Source organism: Triticum aestivum, chromosome 5D (assembly GCF_018294505.1).
Source record: "Triticum aestivum cultivar Chinese Spring chromosome 5D, IWGSC CS RefSeq v2.1, whole genome shotgun sequence".
NCBI classification, from domain to species: domain Eukaryota; kingdom Viridiplantae; phylum Streptophyta; class Magnoliopsida; order Poales; family Poaceae; genus Triticum; species Triticum aestivum.
This window is the reverse complement of record NC_057808.1, coordinates 554,049,527-554,068,217: the sequence shown is the minus strand read 5'-3', so window position 1 is coordinate 554,068,217 and position 18,691 is coordinate 554,049,527. Positions and strand designations below refer to the sequence as shown.

Below are 18,691 nucleotides of genomic sequence, written 5' to 3'. Positions count from 1 at the left end.
AAAAAGTAGCATTTTTAGAGCATCAATTTTTTCTACCACGACATTCAAGAATGTTGTTTTATAATAAATTCTGGCAAGAACATAAAACATTTCTCAAAGTTTGCATCAAAAAACGTTCGGAATTTTTTACTTTTTTTTAATTTTACTGTTCATCAGAGAGCATTTGAGCTCGGGTGTAAATACTCCACGCCCCTACGTGAAAGTATCCTTCTATGTTGCTTCCCATTTTTCGGTAAAGCGTCCATAGTTCCTGCTGCTTTGAGATTCAGATATTAGTTCTTAGGGGTTGTTTGGTTCTAGGCCTTGGATTGCCACACTTCGTCACACATTTTGCCCAAGCTTGCCTAACCTTAAGGGCTGTTTGGTTCTAGGCCTAACCATGCCACACTTTGCCATACAATGTTGCCACACTTGCGTAAGATTAGTTCTTCAAAATGAGAGCCACAAGTTGACAAGCCTAAGAGAATCTTGCCACACTTTTTTAGTGTATGTGATGTGGGACCCTAGTGTGGCTTGCCTAAGGTGTGGCTTGAACCAGACACCTACCCAAGTTGGTCAAACTTGGCTAACCTTAGGTGTGGCAACCTTAGGAAAACTTAGTCTCAAACCAAACAACTCCTTAGTTCATCAAAATGAGAGGCACAAGTTGGTAAGCCTAAGACAATATTGCTATACTTTTTGCCTGTATGCCATGTGGAGCCTAGGTATGTCTTGGGTAAGGTGTGGCTTGAACCAAACACTCATCTAAATTGGTCAAACTTGCCTAACCTTAGGTGTGGCAACCTTTGACGAGGTTAGTCAAAAACTAAACATCCCCTTAGATTCATAAAAAAACATTGTAGTTCTCAGCTCAGGCCTTGTTCGGGTCGGAGGGAAAGGAAACATAGGTTTCAAACAAAATAGAGGAAAGGGAAAGGAAGAGATAGAGAAATTTACACGTTTGGTCCCTCCAAGTCTCTAACGCATAACGATTTGGTCCCACAAGTTTAGAAACACTCCAATACGATCCGCATGCACGAGCATACATAACATTGTACGGTACCTCTACGATCCCCTCGATGGTTGAATGACCAGGTGTCGCCACGTAAACCCCTGCGCGTGTCAGGCTAGTTTTGCGGTCACGCCCCTGCCGTTTCTCAAAAATAACCCGCGCTCCACCCGTGTGACAACGGTGTGATTTTTCTGTTGGGGTCTTCATAATAACTATCTTTGTCTTAGTCGCCCGCGCCCCACCGCCGCTCGTTCACCAATCCTACCTTCTTCCCTTTTTGTGCCGCAGTCGAAGAGCCGGGCGTAGGTCGAGGTAAGGGAGACGATGGTGCAGACAGAGAGTGTGAGATACAATGGAGAGTTTCATCGCGAGCCAAACCGAGGAATAATCATAGTAGTTCGACGCAATTCCTCCGCGGACAGAGTACGGTCGGTCATTGAAAATTGCTAAGTCTGCACCATAGAGCTATTAGATCAATGATGTCTGTTAGATTAAGATTTGTGGACCTAATTGTGTTGTGTTGATTGATTCGTGTGATCAAGGTGGACATACAGAAAAATTGTATCTAAGAAAATCACTATTAGTTAGTTTGTTAAAATGTCCTCCCTAATTTATACTGAACTTTTTTACTTAATGATAACTCATTTTTTTGCAAAATATATGTAGTTTCTTAGGACGAGATACGTAGTTTCTTAGGATGATTTATTTCTCTCGATACACATTATTCGATACACTAAAATATATAATATTTTTAGGTCGAAACGAGCAGAATGAACAATCCAACATGCGCATGTATATCGGTACATATTTTGTTTTGTAACCATCCAATATTTAATTTGAAAAAATTATTGCATTAAACATAAATTTTATTTTAAAGCAAAAAGGTTTTTCATTTATATTTTGATGTATTATGAAATTCCATTGTTACAAGAGATTACACAATAAATCATAATAAATAATATTATCACGTCATCTGTTTCTATATATCTTTCTCCATAGGATCAATTGATATCTACAAAACTTGGTAGATAGTTTTTGAATGTATGGATCTTGCAAATAAACTGAAAGACGTTTCCAGAGTACAACTAGCAAGCTTAGGTGGAATAAAAAGAAAATAGATACTTCTAGGATACATCAAACATCAACTACAATTTTTTGTTCAAATCCCACCTTCTTACTACTGCAGGAATGCCTATGAGTGTTGGGCGCCAAAAGCCCAGTAGTGGCAGGCGAGGCTCTCAATGCCGCCCACCGCTGACCTCCCGCCATTGCTAACATGGCATCAGCGGCGGGCACGCCACTTGTAAAGACCTAGCAGCGGCGGGCTATACTTAGCGCCCGGCACCAGTAATCCCAGGCACACACTAACAATAGCAGTCCTTATTACCCGCCCGCCACAGGTAATATTTTAGAAAATAAAAAACGGAAGCACTTAGCGTAGTAGCGGCACTCCACGGCGCATCCCTGTCCCTACTCGCGAGGCTGGCACACACACGCGCGTGCGCGCAACATATAGGCTGGCACTGCCCGCCGCGCGCGGTCAATCTTCCACCCCGCGCACGCAAGATTCATGCCGCGCGCACGACCGCCGGATCCGCCGCAACCCACATGCCCGATGGATCCGTCGTGCGCTAGATTCGCTGGATCCATGCCCAGCTGGATCTGCCGCCGCACATGATGGATACGTCATTGCACTCACTAGATCCGCCGCGCCCGCTGGATCCGTCGCCGCGCTCGCTGGCAGGGAGAACATCCACGGGAGGAGCTGGCGTTGGAGCCCTACTGCTGGTCGCCCTCGAGCTCGGAGAAACATCCACGGGAGGACAGCGGGAGGGTGTGCAAAAACCGGCCGGAGCTCGAGAAGATCAAGGAGAGAGAGAGAGGGTCAAACTGTTCATGGATCTGGTGTGTGTGCGTTGTTGGGAGAGAGAAGAGAAGGGAGATGATTGGATCTGTGTGCAAAAACTAGTTGTGGACGAGTGGATGTCAGTCACCTCATCAATCCGTGGGAGGGTATGGAAGACCAATCAGAATGCGGTATTTTGACCACGCGGGCTTGACCCAAGTACATGTGGTGGGCACAAGAGTACACCCGCCACTGGTAATATAGTTTACCAGTGGCTGGTTTCTTGTAGTGCCTTTCACTACTATGGCATTTACTTATCACTTTTCATTATTACCATTTAGTACATAAAAAGAAGTTACTTATGTATTGCATCCCCATATCCCATACGTCACTATCATTTATCCGCACTCCGGTTACCAAACGGTATTAAGGATTTTTCCCATGGATGCAGCTAAGGCGGTCTCCGTTTGTCCCTTGTTGCAATGATCTGGGAAAGAGGGAGGTAAGCATTGTCAGTGCCGACCTCTGCAAATTCACCATCATACCAATACTAATGACTTTTCATCCGTAGTAGGTATATGTTGGACGGTTGACTTCACCCAACATTTAGAAGATCATTAACATAAACATATAAAGAGGATGTTAAATCCTATCAACATTCAGTTCTAAACATACTAGGATTCCACCATATCCCCGCGAACTGAAAAAATTACTCGCACATCGAGATCATAAGCATCGTGTACTGAATCATGATAAACATAGATGAAGTACCAAAGTAGTACAAAAATTGGATCTACGCGGACTAATGTATTACAAAGAGGTGAAGATGGGATAATGATGATGCCTCATATTGATGCGGTGATGTGGTGACAGAGTCCCTCTATCAATCCCCCCTCCGGAATCCATCCGGATGCTAGGGTTCTTTGTTCTGAAAGAGTTTCTCGTGGTTGAGGACGTATGATCCCGATGCGATTGCATGGGGGGTGATAACGTACCAAAAAATTAAGCAGTGTATTTACAGAAAAAACACTGGTGCACAGGTCGTGTTGCTCGTAAATCACGAAATAAAATAATGTGACTAGTCTTCTAATTGCTCGTAGATAACCCACTTAGCTTGAGAACAAGTTTGCATCCAAGGTCCCTCTCGTGCCTGGGGATGTACCATATCAGCGCTCCCTGGAGGCCATGGCCCTCTCGTGCCTCTTGTCTTGGGAAGGAGGATGAGCGCAAGGACTGCACAGATGAAGGCGAAGGCGCAACCAATGCCGAATGCCGGTGTGTTGCCCTTTCCAAAGGCTTTCTCGATCGGGCCAGCGGTGAGCACGATAATCAGCTGAGCAAAGAGCAACAAGGTAAACAAGCAAGTCAAGACCAACGCAGGAGAAGGTAAACTAACACCCTGAGGTGCTGATTAGCAACTAGAACAGCCGATTTGTATTTTTATCACCTGTGGCACGACGATGGCAATGTTCAGGACACCAATGGCGAGGCAATGGCCACCGTCGTCGGCAACCTTAGAAGCAACAGCCCACGGTACACTGAACAACACGGCCTGTGGGATTCCGATGAGCGCGAAGAGGGAGAGCGCGATGACCCTAAGCTTGGGGTCAGGGCCGGTGAGGCCAGCCGTGAAAGACGCGTTGTACCCCTTGGTGGAGACCAAGCCAAGGATCACCATGGCTGTCATGATGCCAAATAGGATGAAGTTGCTTAAGGACCACACGACCCTGGACGTGAGCCTACCGCAAAGGTGGGGGGTGTTGAAGGAGGCGGCCAAGAGGCACATAGAAGAGAGCAGCAGGCCGACGGCACCCTCGCGGACGCCGGCGTAGTAGACGGCCACCTTGGGCCCCTGCGGCTCGCCGTGGTAGATCTCCCTGCCCATCCAGTCAGTGCCATACTGGATGAAGGGGAACCACGCTAGCTGAGAAAACATGTCAGAATAGTCAGTCAATCCTCGATGGGTGAGGTGCATGCATTGTTTTAAGAGGTTGTTAATGCACAAAACATTACCCAGGTTACAGCCGTGACGGCGAGCACTTTGAACATAGATGGGGGAAGGTTCTTCAAGCTCTTGAAGAAGTCGCCAAAGCGGCATATGCATCCACGGCGGCCAGAGGAGGCCTCCACGTCGGCATTGTCGAGCTGCTTCTCTTCAGCAATATACATGGTGATGGACGTACTGATGATAATGACGATCTGAATGACACGAGCTGAATAAGCAGCCATTCATGAGATAAATGGTTCTGAATTTCAGTTTAGAAAATATTTCGACAATACTGGTTTAGAATTTCGGTCATTTCGGTTTCCATTCGGCCAATTAATGGACCGAAATCTGTGACTTAAATCTGATAGAAATGCAACCAAATAATTCGATTTTTTTTTAAAAATCATTTGAATTTGTGTATACTACCGTAATAACAGAAATATTTCTATGGAAAAGCAATCATTTCAGTAGATATGGGAATGAGTGAAATCTTTGAAATCTCGATGACATTTTATATTGAAAGTGAAAACTATAAATGTTGCTCTGACGGTTTACCACAGCGGTGAGGAAGGCGCCCTTGAGATTTGCGCAGGCTTCGCAGCACGCCGCAGTTTTGAGCCAAGGGAGCCACACGTGCCATTCACCGTCGGCGCCGGCCATATAGCCCAGGACGTTGCCGATGGCCATCCACCCGCAGAAGATGGCCTGCCCGACGCTGGGCATATAGTTTCCAGCTGCTAGTCAAACAGCTAGTCAGTCGTTTTAATTCCGAAGTTTTGATGGATGATGTATGCATATATTCTCACCAGAGAGATCAGCCATGAGTGCACGAGCCGGACCTTGGGCGGCATTGTTGGCGAAATTGAGGAACCAGAACCCGACGATATACACGGCTGTGGCAGCCCAGCGAGCGCCCGTGCTGGTGGTGCAATGCTCCTTGGTGTCGCCGAGTAGCCGCCCAATGTCTGCCGAGAAGCCGATGAGCATCACGGAGAGGCAGATGATGAGACATCCGGCGACGATGAAGGGTCTTCTCCGGCCCATCATCGCCGTGCACCGGTCGCTGTAGTAACCCACGATGGGTGGCACCTAGCCGTTGAATCATTTCACACGCATGTTAATACTTCATCTGTTAGTACTCCCTTCTTCCTGGTTTATAGGTCCCACGCGTATCTCTAGGTTGTCCATTTTAGCCAATGTAATATGAATTTTGTACCACAAAAGTTATCATTAGAAAATAGAACAATTGAAATTTTCTCATGGCATAATTTTTGCAATATATAACTCGTATTATTTTGGTTAAATCATCAATCTAGGGAAACAAGTGTGCCTAATAAACCGGAAAAGAGGTAATACCACTTAATTATTTTGTCTTCCTTCCAGTGGAGATCATTCACAGGCTTGAAGAAAAAAGGGTGAGCGTGGATAAATGCATGCAGATATGACAAAGAGGGTCTTCTCATGTTTACTACTCACATGGATTGGGGCGAAATCATGTAAATATCTGTTTTTGGAAGAGAGAATTTTGGAAAGGGAAGGGAATGAATTATTAATGGGATGAGAAGAGATGGCACTCACAACAAACCCAGCGATAGGTCCGCAGACCAAAGTGAGGGAAACGTGGTGGTGTGGGATCCCAAGACTCTGCATGCAACCGCCCGAACGACCCAAGGATGAGATCATAGAACATCAAGAATTAAGCAGCCACGGAGAGGCACCTGACCTGAGTGTAGGGGGAGAGGAGGGAGAGCTGCAGCGCCCAGGCGTACTGGATGCCGCCGGCGACCATGCAGGCAAAGAACAGCCTCCCGAGGCTGTAGACCTGCTTCGCCGCGTACACAACATTGTTGGGAAAACTCAGGTCTCCCTCCCTATCCATCGTTTATGCCGGCGGCGATGCAACGGAGGGACACGGATGCGGTGGTTTTACAGATGAGAGATGGAGATGGAGATGGGAATGGGATGGGCAAGTAAAACCCAAGGCTGAAGAAGGGGGGTTTAAAGAGGCCAATCACGGCTGGGCCACTGGCCCAACAGGTAGGCTTATCTACGTGGCCCTGTAATGTTAATTGGCTATATATTTTTCTTTTGCGAAAATTGGCTATATATTTTGGTTTCCTAATTACTGTTCCTATGTTTTTTCTCTCTCCAAAATAACATTACTGTTCCTAAAATTCACGCCCAATATGACCTATTCATTCGTTCAAGAAAAATCCCATGTTTTTCAGAAGTAAATTTGATAAGTGTTGATTTGTTTCCAACAAATAAATGTCGAAATTTAATTGTGTTTTTTGTCTAATAAATTATTGCAGAAGAAATTCTCAAAAATTCTCGTGTATAGGCTAGTGGATCAGAGAGAAGTACACATCCATTTTTCCATGCGAGAAAAAGCATGAATGGTCTTACTATAAGGTAACGACTCATCACATGGAACTCGATCATTCTTCGGTCGAAAGATAGCCTCGGGGGGAGGGGGGTGCCAAAATGGAGTTCGTACGAGGGACATAGGACCCTTTTGTTGAAAGGCCTTCATGTGCATCTAATGTTCTTTGGATTTCGATCTCTGTTCCAATCCGACCAATCACATTCCGTGTGAGCTGCAATTTTCCTGCCTGAAATCTCCTCTTGTGCCTGTTTTTCATCTTTGGATCCATCCCTTTTATATTTTGTTTTCTTTTCTTAGAGAGACGGACGCGCAATCATGAACAATAACATACTCTATTTTGACATGCCCCGGTTCCGGCCGAATGCACGCGATTGAAATTTTCAAGCCCAAAACTGCAAGATACTATGGGAGTGTCTCAAAAACGTTCCAGAACGTCTAAAACGGGTATGGGCACGGAGCACAGGGTTTGGTTGAGCCCAATTCGGGGATGGTATCAAATAATAGGCAAAACTAAACAAAATAGACAAATCCAGATGTGAATAGTATCAATTTTGCTTTTGTCTTAATGTAAAACAATTCATGCATGGGCATCTAATCAAAAAGGAGAGGTGGAGCATTCGCAAAAAAAAAGAGAGGTGGAGAGGCGTACAGTCTACATCGCTGAATATGAAACACTGATTAAATATATAGCACTGAATGTACGTATGCTGTAATAGACAGTCATCACACATTTTATTAGCACCAACTTAACATTTGAATCGGTGAAACTAAATTTGAAACCACACATAATTAAGAATTACATCCAGAATGCCTGAGCGTCAAAGTACTTGTTGTATCTGGAAATTTTGTAGCAGTGAGCCGGGCGGCGAGCCGTGACCACAGGCTCGCCATCCGGACCACGCTCGACACGGAAGGTGGTAAGCCGCAGCCTCCACTTGTCGCCGTCCCCCAAGGTCTCCTTGACGTCTCCCTCTGGCCTCAGGCGCTCCATGAGACAGTACTCATTGCCCCCTAAGCCTAGGGCCATGGGCACGAGCTTTGCGTCGAAGTGCCTCCAGCCTGCTGCCATGTCCTCCTCCCGGTGGAACAACTTCTCCGTGCCAACCTTCCACTCCGGCGGGGCTGATGCGATGTTACCGGCGCAGAGGTATCCGTCAATCAAGCGAGGAGAATTGATGCTTCGCTCGCCGGCGTGGAGACCGAGCCACGCATCCAACTGGTCGTCATAGTGGGCGTGGCCGACGACGGGCAGCTGCCAGTAGCCGCGCCTTGTCCACTTGCCGCTCGCCGTGCTGAAAGAGAAAGTAACGCCCTTGGGCATGACCGTGTCGACCAGGGCGGACACGTAGATGTCATGATCCGCTGCCACCGACAACCCTGGTGGCGCGTGCACCGCGTGTGCGGTGATGGTATTGGCACGGAACGGGACGCCGAGAAGACGGTCGTCGGCACTCCAGGACCACAACTTGTTCCCGGAGCCTCCGACGTCGACGTCGGGATCAACGGCGAGGCAGTGCAAGGCCCCGTTGTACATATATTTGTACTCGCCCCCGGGGTGCACTTCATCACGATGAAGGGAGTGTAACCCCGAGACGGACTCGAGGAAGTACAGCCTTTGGCCGACGGCCATGGCCGCCTGGTAGCCGTACTCGAGGCCTTCAGGGAGCTGAGGCGAGACGACCATCTGCGCCGTCTTGGTGTTGTATATCAAGACACGACCGTCGTCTTCACTGAATCCTTCTGGTTTGCGACCGATGGCGACGATGCTGCTGCCCACGGCGGTGAACTTGGCCCATTCGCTCAACGTTGCGCGTGCCACGCTGAGGGCCGGAAGCACCGGAAAGCGTCGCGGAGAGCTAGGGCGGCCGCCATCCTGATCATCATCGCCGTCCATGTCCAGCTTGTGGATGCCGTAGCTGTCCCTGTGGTCATCTAACACCACGTATAGGTGCCGCTTTCGCGTCTCCTGCGCCGCTGGATGCTGCCGGTTAACCTCTGCGCGTAAATCGCCATTGGAGGCGTATTGTCGTGAGCCGATCAGCTGGCTGTTGGCACGAACGGAAGGAAGGTGGCTGGAATGGCTCCGTGCAGGCCGGAGACGGGAGAGGAGAGGGTGAGACCGTGAGAGGAAGGATCGCCACGCCGACATCGTGCGTTGCCGGCAGACCGGAGTCTAGGGTTTGGGAACGCCGCAGATGGCAGATGGATACTGATGATGACTCGATCGAGTCCGTTAATGTATTTTTAAACGATCGATTGTTCATGTCGATCCTTTTTTTTTTAATAATCGTTTATCTCGATCTGTTGACGCCGAACCATCAATCGTGGATTGTTCCCCACGCACATAGTGTCTGTTTTGTTACCATGTTGTCAAGGGAAACTAAAACAATGTGCTAGTCGCTATAAGTTTTTCTTTTGAACACAACGCAAGCGGTCATATATAAATGATATATGTGCATACACTCATCCATGTGAACGCACACATGCACACCCTACCCATATGAGCACCACCAAGAGGCTGAGACGACATATCATCTTGATATTTACGAAGTCATCGTAGGCGCCACGTAGTCGATGGGAACGTCTCCTCCTGTTGAGTGCGCATCGTCAGAAGTTCTAAAATAAATCCAGAAAAATGCGAGCACCAGGACATAAACCCTGGTGGGTTGGGGATACCATTGTCCCCTGGGTTGGAGATACCACTATCCTCCTAACCATCCAACCGCATATTGGGTCGTTAGAGTCGCTGTAAGTTATACCACGGTTCTCGATACACTTTCGAAAATGTTTTAGTCACCATCAAAAACACTAAAATAATATCAAATTTTGGTTTATTTAAGTTCAAGGCGATGATATTTCCAGTTTGATCTGACTAAAAGCTCGAGAATTTTTGGCAAAAGGACCAATTTGGCTTGAACTCATGCACCAGCAAAATAAAATGACTGGAAGGCATACTATATTTTAGCACCAATTGAAATGATTAGAAATTGGAGCAATCAGAACTCATAAACTATTTTCAAAATTCATCGAATCCGAGAACCATATTATTTCTAATTTATGGTCCAAGAGAATTTCTTAGAACTAACTCATTGGAAATCTATGTACTACAATTCATGTAGTCCAAACTGCAATTCAATATTCAAATATCAATGTCTGATTATGTCACGGGATTATTTCATTAGCACTGTGTCGCTCCGCGAGTGACCAGTGCACCCTCCTTGAGCTGCCTCTACTCGCATTACCCCTCCCTTTCCTCTTCTTGTCGGTGCCGGTGAGGGCTTCCCTCTCCCAATCTCCCAACTCGGGTGGTGCAGGGCGCTACTCCCTTTTGGTGCACCAAGGCGGCGGGTTTTCGGCGTTTTCATGGTGGCGGGGCAGAGCATGGATGTGTTGGTTGTGGTTGTTCACAGAGGAGATGCCATCTGGGCGCTGACGATGCCATTATCGTGAATGTTGGCCAAAAGTAGGTAAAGAAAGAAAGGCGTCGTTTCCTTCGGCTGGTCAACCAGCATGCTCTACGTACCGCACCCTAGCTCCGTGGGCATGCAGTTGCTAGAGGGCCGATGACCCCTCTTCCCCGTTCACATCTCATCAGCATCGGCACGCAATACTGGATCATAACTCGAGGCTCCTTCTGCTCGGGCATGGGGCGGCCTCGGTGGCATCCCATCTTTTACACGTGACATTGTTATCACTATTCACGGTTTTAGTTATCCGCAAGAAGGATCAGTGCTCGATGGCCTGGAGCGAGAGGGCAAGTGTCCCTCTCCGGTGACAGCTTGGTGTGTGTTGGATCGATATCCGATGGTTCCTTAAGGAGGCACAGTTTCACTTCTATTTGGTAATTGAGTGCTTCTTGGTGAGGTGTGGCTACTATGTAATCTTGTTTTATCTTTGATCTGCTTTGTAAGAGCGTTTCCTCATCACCAAATTAGAGTTGTATCGGTGGTCGACAGAACTTGAAAGGAATATAAATCCTACCTTTAGCTCCTTGTTGGGTTCGACACTCTTATTTATCGAAAAAGTTACAACTGACCCCCTACTCATACAACTACTATGTAATCTTTTATTTTTTATCTGCTTTGTAAGAGTGTTTCCTCATCACCAAATCAGTGCACCAGTGGTTCTCATTATATAAATACAGCGGGGAGAAAACTTATCTACAAATCATTTTGGGCATGAGAATATCAACATGGAAAATTACTGAAGAGCCAATGTCCTCGACCAAAAACAGTGCAAATTTATTTTGAATAAACTTGTGATATTTGGTAAAGAACATATTACTCCAACTGTGTAAGCATCTTAAGAAAAAATACGGGAAAATGCAAAATAAATCACCGACACTGGAATACCCAATCCTAAATTTCATGTCTGCAATACGGGAAAATGCAAAATAAATCACTACTCTCGGTCCTAGTTATCCGCAGGCCAGATCAGCGCTCCATGGCTCAGAGTGTGAGTGCAAGCTTCCTTCTTCAACGACAGCTTGATGTGTCTCTGATGGCAACTTGGTATGTGTTGGATCGATATTTGGTGGTTTCTCAAGGAGGCACGGTTTCAGTTCTAGTCAATAGCCTCCGGTGCTTCTTGGTGCGGTGTGACTACTCTTGTAATTTTGTTTTGTCTTTGATCTTCTGTATAGGTCAAAGGTGATTTTGTCGGTCGCTAGTACTAAGTTTCAAAATTCGAAATTTAACTGAATTTTTAAAATTCGTCAAAATGTATTAAAAATTGCTCTTGTTTGAAATCCCTCGTCAAGAAAAACCCAAATACGAAAACAGAACTCAATTTTGGATATTTCGTTCAAAATATATGAAAGATTAAAAACCGGAAGCCGAAAGAAAAAGCACGCGCTAGGGCTTCGTTGCCCCTGCACCCATTAAACCCATTAAGGTACGCTAGAATGGTGGCCAACCAGCTATGCCATGTGGCGCATGCTGGTTGGTCAGTGTGAGAAAGGTTTTGATTTTTTTAAATGGTAGTGAGACTTTTCCCTTTTTTCTTTTCAAGGAAAGCTTTTCGAGCCTTTTTCTTTTTGATATGGATGTGATGTCCGTGTGGCATGATAATATTTTTTTATTTCAAGGTGAAGGTGAGGTGCGCACAACTTTCTCTCAAGCGGCCCGCAATGGCGGGCCCAACCACTAATGTGCCATAAATCCTCTCCCTATTAGCAGGACGGATATATCACTACCTGGATCCAACGATAAGAAAGTTGAAATTTATTCATTTTATTTTTTTTGATTCTATTCATTCAAAAAATTTCTTTGATTCTGATATGTGATCTAAACATGTAAAAGTAATACACATTTTATTGGCACCAACCTTCTAGTTCGCGAGCCTAAGTTGAAACCGTACCTAAGGAATTACATCCAGAATGCTTGAACATCAAAATCCTCATTGTACCTGGACACTCTGTAAGAACGAGCTGGCCGACGAGCCATGACCACGCGTGACACAAAACCTGGTCAATCGGAGCAGACACTTGTCACCGTCTCCCATCGACTCCTCCTTTTCGGGTCTCAGGTGCTCCATGAGGTAGTACTCATTGCCGCCGTCGCCTGGCTCCATGGGCATGAGCTTGGCGTTCAAGTGCCTCTAGCCAGCCGTGGTGTCCTCGTTGAGGTGGAAAAGCTTCTCCCTGCTAACCTTCCACTCCGCTGGGGCGGACGTGACGTTGCTGGCGCACGTCCATCACAATGGGTTTATACATACTGCCGTCCTGCCCGGCATGGAGCCCGAGCCAGGCATCCAACACGTCGTCGTAGTGGGCATGGCCGACGATGGGTAGCTGCCAGGTGCCATGCCGTGTCCATATCTCGCATTCGCTCTCCGTGCCAAAAGTGAAGGTAATAACTTTCCGTTCACCGTGCACGAGGGCAGACATAGATTTGATGATGCACCGAACCCGGCGGCGCGTGCACCGCGTGCGCATGGATGCGACGGGCGTCAAAGGGGAGCATGAGAAGATAGCGGTTGTCACTGCAGTGCCACTGGGAGAAACCGGACATTAGTGGCTGCCATTAATTGCCACAAGAGCAACTGGTTCACCCCTCTCGTGATGATTGGTGAGGCCGTGCAAGCTCCCGAGGTATGTGTCCTCACCCATAAAACGAAGGACTCTTTGACCAGTGCTCGAGGATGTACGGCCTTACTCCGGCAACCATGGCAGCCTTGTAGCCATCACGACGTTTTCGAGGAGATGAAACTCGAGGGACGACTTCTCGGTGTCGTAGATGATTACACGGCCTCCTGGTGTGCAATAACCTATGCAGAAGATGCGTGTGCCCACGGCGGCGAACTTCGCCCATTTGACCGGCATTTCAAGGAGAACATCGAGGACCGGCGGCTCCTCTACCAGAAGGCGTTGCAGAGAGGTAGCACTGCCACCGTCCATAACATCCTTGTCATCGTCCATGTCCAGCTTGTGGATGTCGTAGTTGTCCTTGTGGTCATCGAGCACCACATATAGGTGCCTCTCCGGCACCACACGTTGCTGCGCCTACGAATCGCCGCTGGAGATGGGGTTGGAGGCGTATCCTCGTGAGTAGATGAGGTTGCTATTGCCAAGAAGGGGAGCAAGTTGCCTGGCATGGCAGCGGGCCGGCGGGAGACGGGACAGGAGAGGTTGAGATCGTGAGAGCAAAGATCGCCACGCCGACATCGTGCGTCGCCGGCAGGACGGAGGCTAGGGTTTGGGAAACACACGAAGATGGTAGACGGATTGACGTCTCGATCGATCGAGTCCTTGTATTTATTTTTGAGCGGCCGATGGTTGATCTCGATCTGTTGACACCTAATAATTAACCACAAAAAAGAAAAGGGAAACCCAGCGAAATCTGTGGTTCCGTTCTAACCTTCCTTCAACAAAGTAACAACCAACCATTGCCAGGTATAACCGACACATGTCAGACCTAAGCTTTCACTCCGGAGCTCGAGACCAGATGCTCGAGTAGCACCACCATCAACGTCATTTATGTGTTGTCGCCGCCACTTTCCCGCGACCCCTGCAGCTACATGCGACGTGCGACCTCTGCCGTTGCATAATCATCCCTCTGTGTCAAATTGTCATCCGTAGATTGCATCTCCTTGCTGAACACAACAACCGGATCTGGAGAGAGCACCCTCGCGAAGACCTTTCGGTGGTCATCGCAATTCGCGGCGAGTCCGCCGCTGCTGGCCGGAGTGGCGTAGATCATGAAGCCGCTAGATCTGCCATTAATCACCGCACCACTACCACCACCGGATCAGCCGGACAGTCCAGCACACCATCATGGAACATGAAGCCAATAGGCCAAAGTACCCCAATGACAGCATCACACGCAGGCCATCACAGAAATCCTCTTGCACCACTTGGAGATGGTGAACGATCCATGGCTGGCTTCATCGGGAGACAACGGGGAGAGGACGCGCATGTTGCGGCCGTTGAAGATCAGCACATGGTGATCCACCGCCAGGGAGAAGGGGGGAGGGGGGCAGGGCCTGCCGCCGCCGCCACGGCCGCCGGCGGCGGCTGCTAGGAGGAGTACCGGAGGAGGCGGCGCTGGAGATTGCATACCTTGTACTAGCGGTCTGAAAAATCTTGTGCTACACCGAGGTTGTATGTTTGTTGGCTTTGCTAACGTCATGGACTCATCTTTAAATAACTACTGATATAAATTAAGTATGAAAACACTTTTTTTTAGTGGGAGTATGAAAAGACTCTTGTCAAAATTGTACACAACATGTACATCCCAAAGCGCAACAACATAACTAATGAAATTTATTCGACCCAAAAAAAAAACTGTAACTCTCATCTGACATTACCTAACATCCACTATAGAAATTTAAAAGCAGCGCAATAGGAACCTTCGGTACTGTTTTTGCAAAAAACGACAACAATTCTAATGCATTAGAAAACAAAATCAGAGTGCGATGACAAGCTACAACTATAATTAAGATGTTATAATACGCAGACTCAGGGGATCAAAGGGATGTCTAGGGAATATTTTTTAGGCATACACTAGTAGAAAATATGCCTTTAGTCCCGATTTGCAAAGGCCATTAATCCCGGCTGTGCAACCGGGACTAAATATGCGCGACTAAAGGCCCCCCCCCCTAGTCGCGCCTCTTACAAACCGCGACTAAAGGCCCGTCCACGTGGCGCCAGGAGTCCGTCGGGGCGGAGGACCTTTAGTCCCGGTTCTCGTGGCTAACCGGGACTAAAGGCCTCCTCCGCAGGTTTAGGGTTTTAGCCCCCCCTAAACCTGGTTTCTTTTTAATTTGTAGTGTTTTATTTCTTTTATATTTTATTTTGTGTTTTATTTTAATTTTGATGAAGTTTCAGTACACATATTCTACGCTACTATATACATGCATATGAAATTTCAAACAAGAAGAATTCAAGAGGAATATATAATATATATTCAATCTCGGGTGACCATATACAACTTCGAACAAGTTTCCATACACAATTAGGATGGATGACCATATACAACTCCGAACAAGTTTCAATCTCGGGTATGCATATAAATGTCTTCGTCCTCGGTATAGTGTTCTCCTTTAGGATTGATGACTTCCCTCATGAAAAATCCTGCTAATTCATCTTGAATTGGTCGGAAGCGAGCTTCTGGACTAAGCCTCCTCCGCAAGTTATCCGTCGCATTCCGCACGCTATCGGATGCCTTCCGCTCAGAGGTTTGTCTCCGGATGTTCTCACAAACATAGTATCCACATAGATTGGTCCCCGGTGGCTGCTTATCCATATTAACTAACCTTCTAAAATCTAGCTCATGTTTGAATTCACCGACAATTTCTTCTGAGAACCGTCTCCAAACCCTACAGGGCAAAGAAAATTAAATGAACAAGGGAGTTATTAGTTACTTGATATTAGGAAATGAACGAAAGAGACCGATCGATATAGAGCTCAAATGATTGAAAATAATTACTTTTGCAGCATTTTTCTCATGTCGGCCCAATGCTTTGAATCCGAATTCATAGAGTCCATGATTAGAACTCTGGAGGTGTGAAGTTCAATATTTAGCAGAATCCAGTGGAACCTGCGGACATGTTACATGCACAGTCATGCATAACTCATCGATTAGACATACCATGCATGGAGTAAACAAAAGAGAATGGGCACAAGAGAGAAACACTCACCCAAAATGGTAAGGAAATAGAATATGACTTTTGAGTTGATGCTTTCTAAGAAACTTGTACAAGTCTTTCTCCACGTCTTCGGGGTGATATTGTAACACATGTCCATTAACGATATGTGGGTCAATGAACCCAACATCATGGATGTATCTTATTTTGCATTCCCAAATCTTCAATCTGCATAATAGCGTACGCAACAATATAGTTAGGACAATATATATATATATATATATATATATATATATATATATATATATATATATATATATATATATATATATATAGTGCAGGCAATGAAGAACGAGATGAGGTAGAAATAAATCACTTACAGAACGTAGCAACTCAGCATAGATTTGTCGAGGTCGCGCAGATTGAACAGCTGGAACAATTCACTCATATGAATTTGTACAAAGTACCGTTTGGTGTGATGCTCCTCTGTAACATCCGCATAAACATATTCTTTGTCGGCCCATGTTATGAATTGCTTGTACCAACGTAGCAGATTTCGCATTTGTGGTGGTAGACTCTTTTCCCGCGCAGGCTCGACGAGAGGCCCATTCCGCACATATTGTAATGCTATCTCACATACTGACGCATCCTCAAGGCCTAAGAAGGCACGAAGAGTCAAACCCATCTCGGACGCTTGTTTCATGGGACTCGCTACAGTCAATCCAAGTGCTGCCGCAGCTGCTATGATCTCGGGGTCCTCTTCCGGACTGGCTTTCACTATGAGCGGGGGGATCGATTGTTTGTTCTGCATCCCGAGCTGGTCAACTTGTTTCCCGTTTTTTTTACTTTCTTCTTTCTCCTCCTTCAATATTTTTGCTTGCCTACGAAGTTCATGTCCATAGTCGTCAGGCATATTCAGCTCGGCTTGAGACGGTGTCGTCAAAAAATCCTTAGCCCACTTCTTTTGCTTCTCAGTGAATACTTGCTTGGGCTCAGGCTCTTTTATCGCCTTCATATCCGCCTTCCATTTCTCATAATGAGGAGACGCGGCCAATTTGGTTTCAGCTTCACTAAGTTCCCAAGGCCTTGGGAGGAGAGGCTTCAGTGATGGCTCCGGTACCCTTGTGGTCTTAGGTACATAAGGGTCCGGGTTAATAGTCCAGGAGCGGGTTTCCTTGCTGTCCGCATGCTTCTGCTTCTTCGCCGGAGGTGGATTGGGGGGCGTCGTACCCGCCGGAGGTTGTGGATCGGGGGACGGCGTCGAATGGCGTGAAGGAGGTGTAGGTGAACCACCAGGACCACCACCACCACCACCACCATCGGAGGGGGGTGGACTTGTTAGCCTTGGCGCCTCGCCTGGAAACACTATGTACTTCTTTTTCCATAGAATGATCTGGCGCTTGACATCTCCAAGTCTTCTCTCCCCTTCGGGTGTAGCTTTGTCAATCTCCAGGTTCTCAAACCCTTGGACTATGTCTTCCACCGTGACACGAGCATAGCCATATGCAATGGGGTTGTTGTGGTGAAGTGCTCCAGGTGTACAGGGTAAAGCACTGCCGGTAGCTACCTTCGTGGAAACGTTCCCCACGGGATAATGCAGATCACATTCTTTCATCTCTTTTACATCATCCACGGGGTAGTGAGGCTCCGGTGCATGAATCTCGATCATCGGTGCATTAGCACCAGGCGGGGCATCCATGGAAGCCACGCTGCTTCTCCGCTGCTGGCTTCCGCGATCCGCTTCATGATCTTCATGCGGCCCTGCAGCCGATTTTTCTTTTACTAGTTCATGCACGGTCTGCTTCAACTCATGGAATTCCGATGCAAACTTCGCCAGAAGATCTGCATCCCGGTCCGTCTTTCTCTTACGGCTTCTGTAACAGTACGGGTCATTGTCCTGGGAAAACCCTACTTTCCACGGAACTCTGCCTTTGCCTCGTACACGTCCTCCGTGTTCATCATTCCCGAGGGCTGTTGTCAGTGCGTCTTTCTCTCTGTTGAACTTGATCAAGCCCTCTTGAGCTTGGGTCATTGCGTCAATAAGGGCTTGGGTGGGAGCAAACTTTTTCTTCCGGTGAACACACACCCCTGTCTCCAGGTCTAGCGATCCCCCATGCCCGTACCACCAGCTTTTGGCCCTTGGGTCCTATCCCTCTGTACCTAGAGGGATTCCTCGCACCCTCAGGTCCTCCTCCATCTTCTGCCACTTAGGCTCCAAAAGGCGGTATCCTCCTGGCCCCATAATGTGATGGAACTTTTTCTTACTCGCATTATCCTTATTTTTTTTCGATATTTCCTTGAAATGCTCCGATTGCTTTTGCCTCACAAATTCTGGCCAATCATCTTTCAGTTTCTCATGTTGTCCATTGAAATCCGGAGTCTTGCCCTTGTTGACAT

At 47.1% G+C, this 18,691-nt stretch overlaps 1 protein-coding gene across 1 annotated transcript; it reads right to left on the bottom strand.

Annotated features, from left to right (window-relative positions):
* Positions 1 to 3,638: 3,638 nt before the first annotated feature.
* On the bottom strand, positions 3,639 to 6,789 carry LOC123123808 (sucrose transport protein SUT5-like). The gene is made up of 7 exons (XM_044544436.1): positions 6,548 to 6,789; positions 6,403 to 6,468; positions 5,631 to 5,913; positions 5,380 to 5,558; positions 4,851 to 5,036; positions 4,285 to 4,761; positions 3,639 to 4,170 (listed from the first exon to the last, which is right to left on the bottom strand). The coding sequence occupies exons 1-7, from the start codon at positions 6,701 to 6,703 to the stop codon at positions 3,916 to 3,918; spliced, it is 1,602 nt and encodes a 533-aa protein (XP_044400371.1). The 5' UTR covers positions 6,704 to 6,789; the 3' UTR covers positions 3,639 to 3,915.
* Positions 6,790 to 18,691: the final 11,902 nt, after the last annotated feature.

Excerpts from the sequence above, each read along its gene's own strand:
- LOC123123808 (XM_044544436.1), bottom strand. The coding sequence starts at position 6,703 with ATGGATAGGGAGGGAGACCTGAGTTTTCCCAACAATGTTGTGTACGCG. Across the intron at positions 6,469-6,547 it reads TCCTCTCCCCCTACACTCAG|AGTCTTGGGATCCCACACCA; the intron begins GTCAGGTGCCTC and ends GGTTGCATGCAG. Across the intron at positions 5,037-5,379 it reads GCGCCTTCCTCACCGCTGTG|ATCGTCATTATCATCAGTAC; the intron begins GTAAACCGTCAG and ends CGTGTCATTCAG.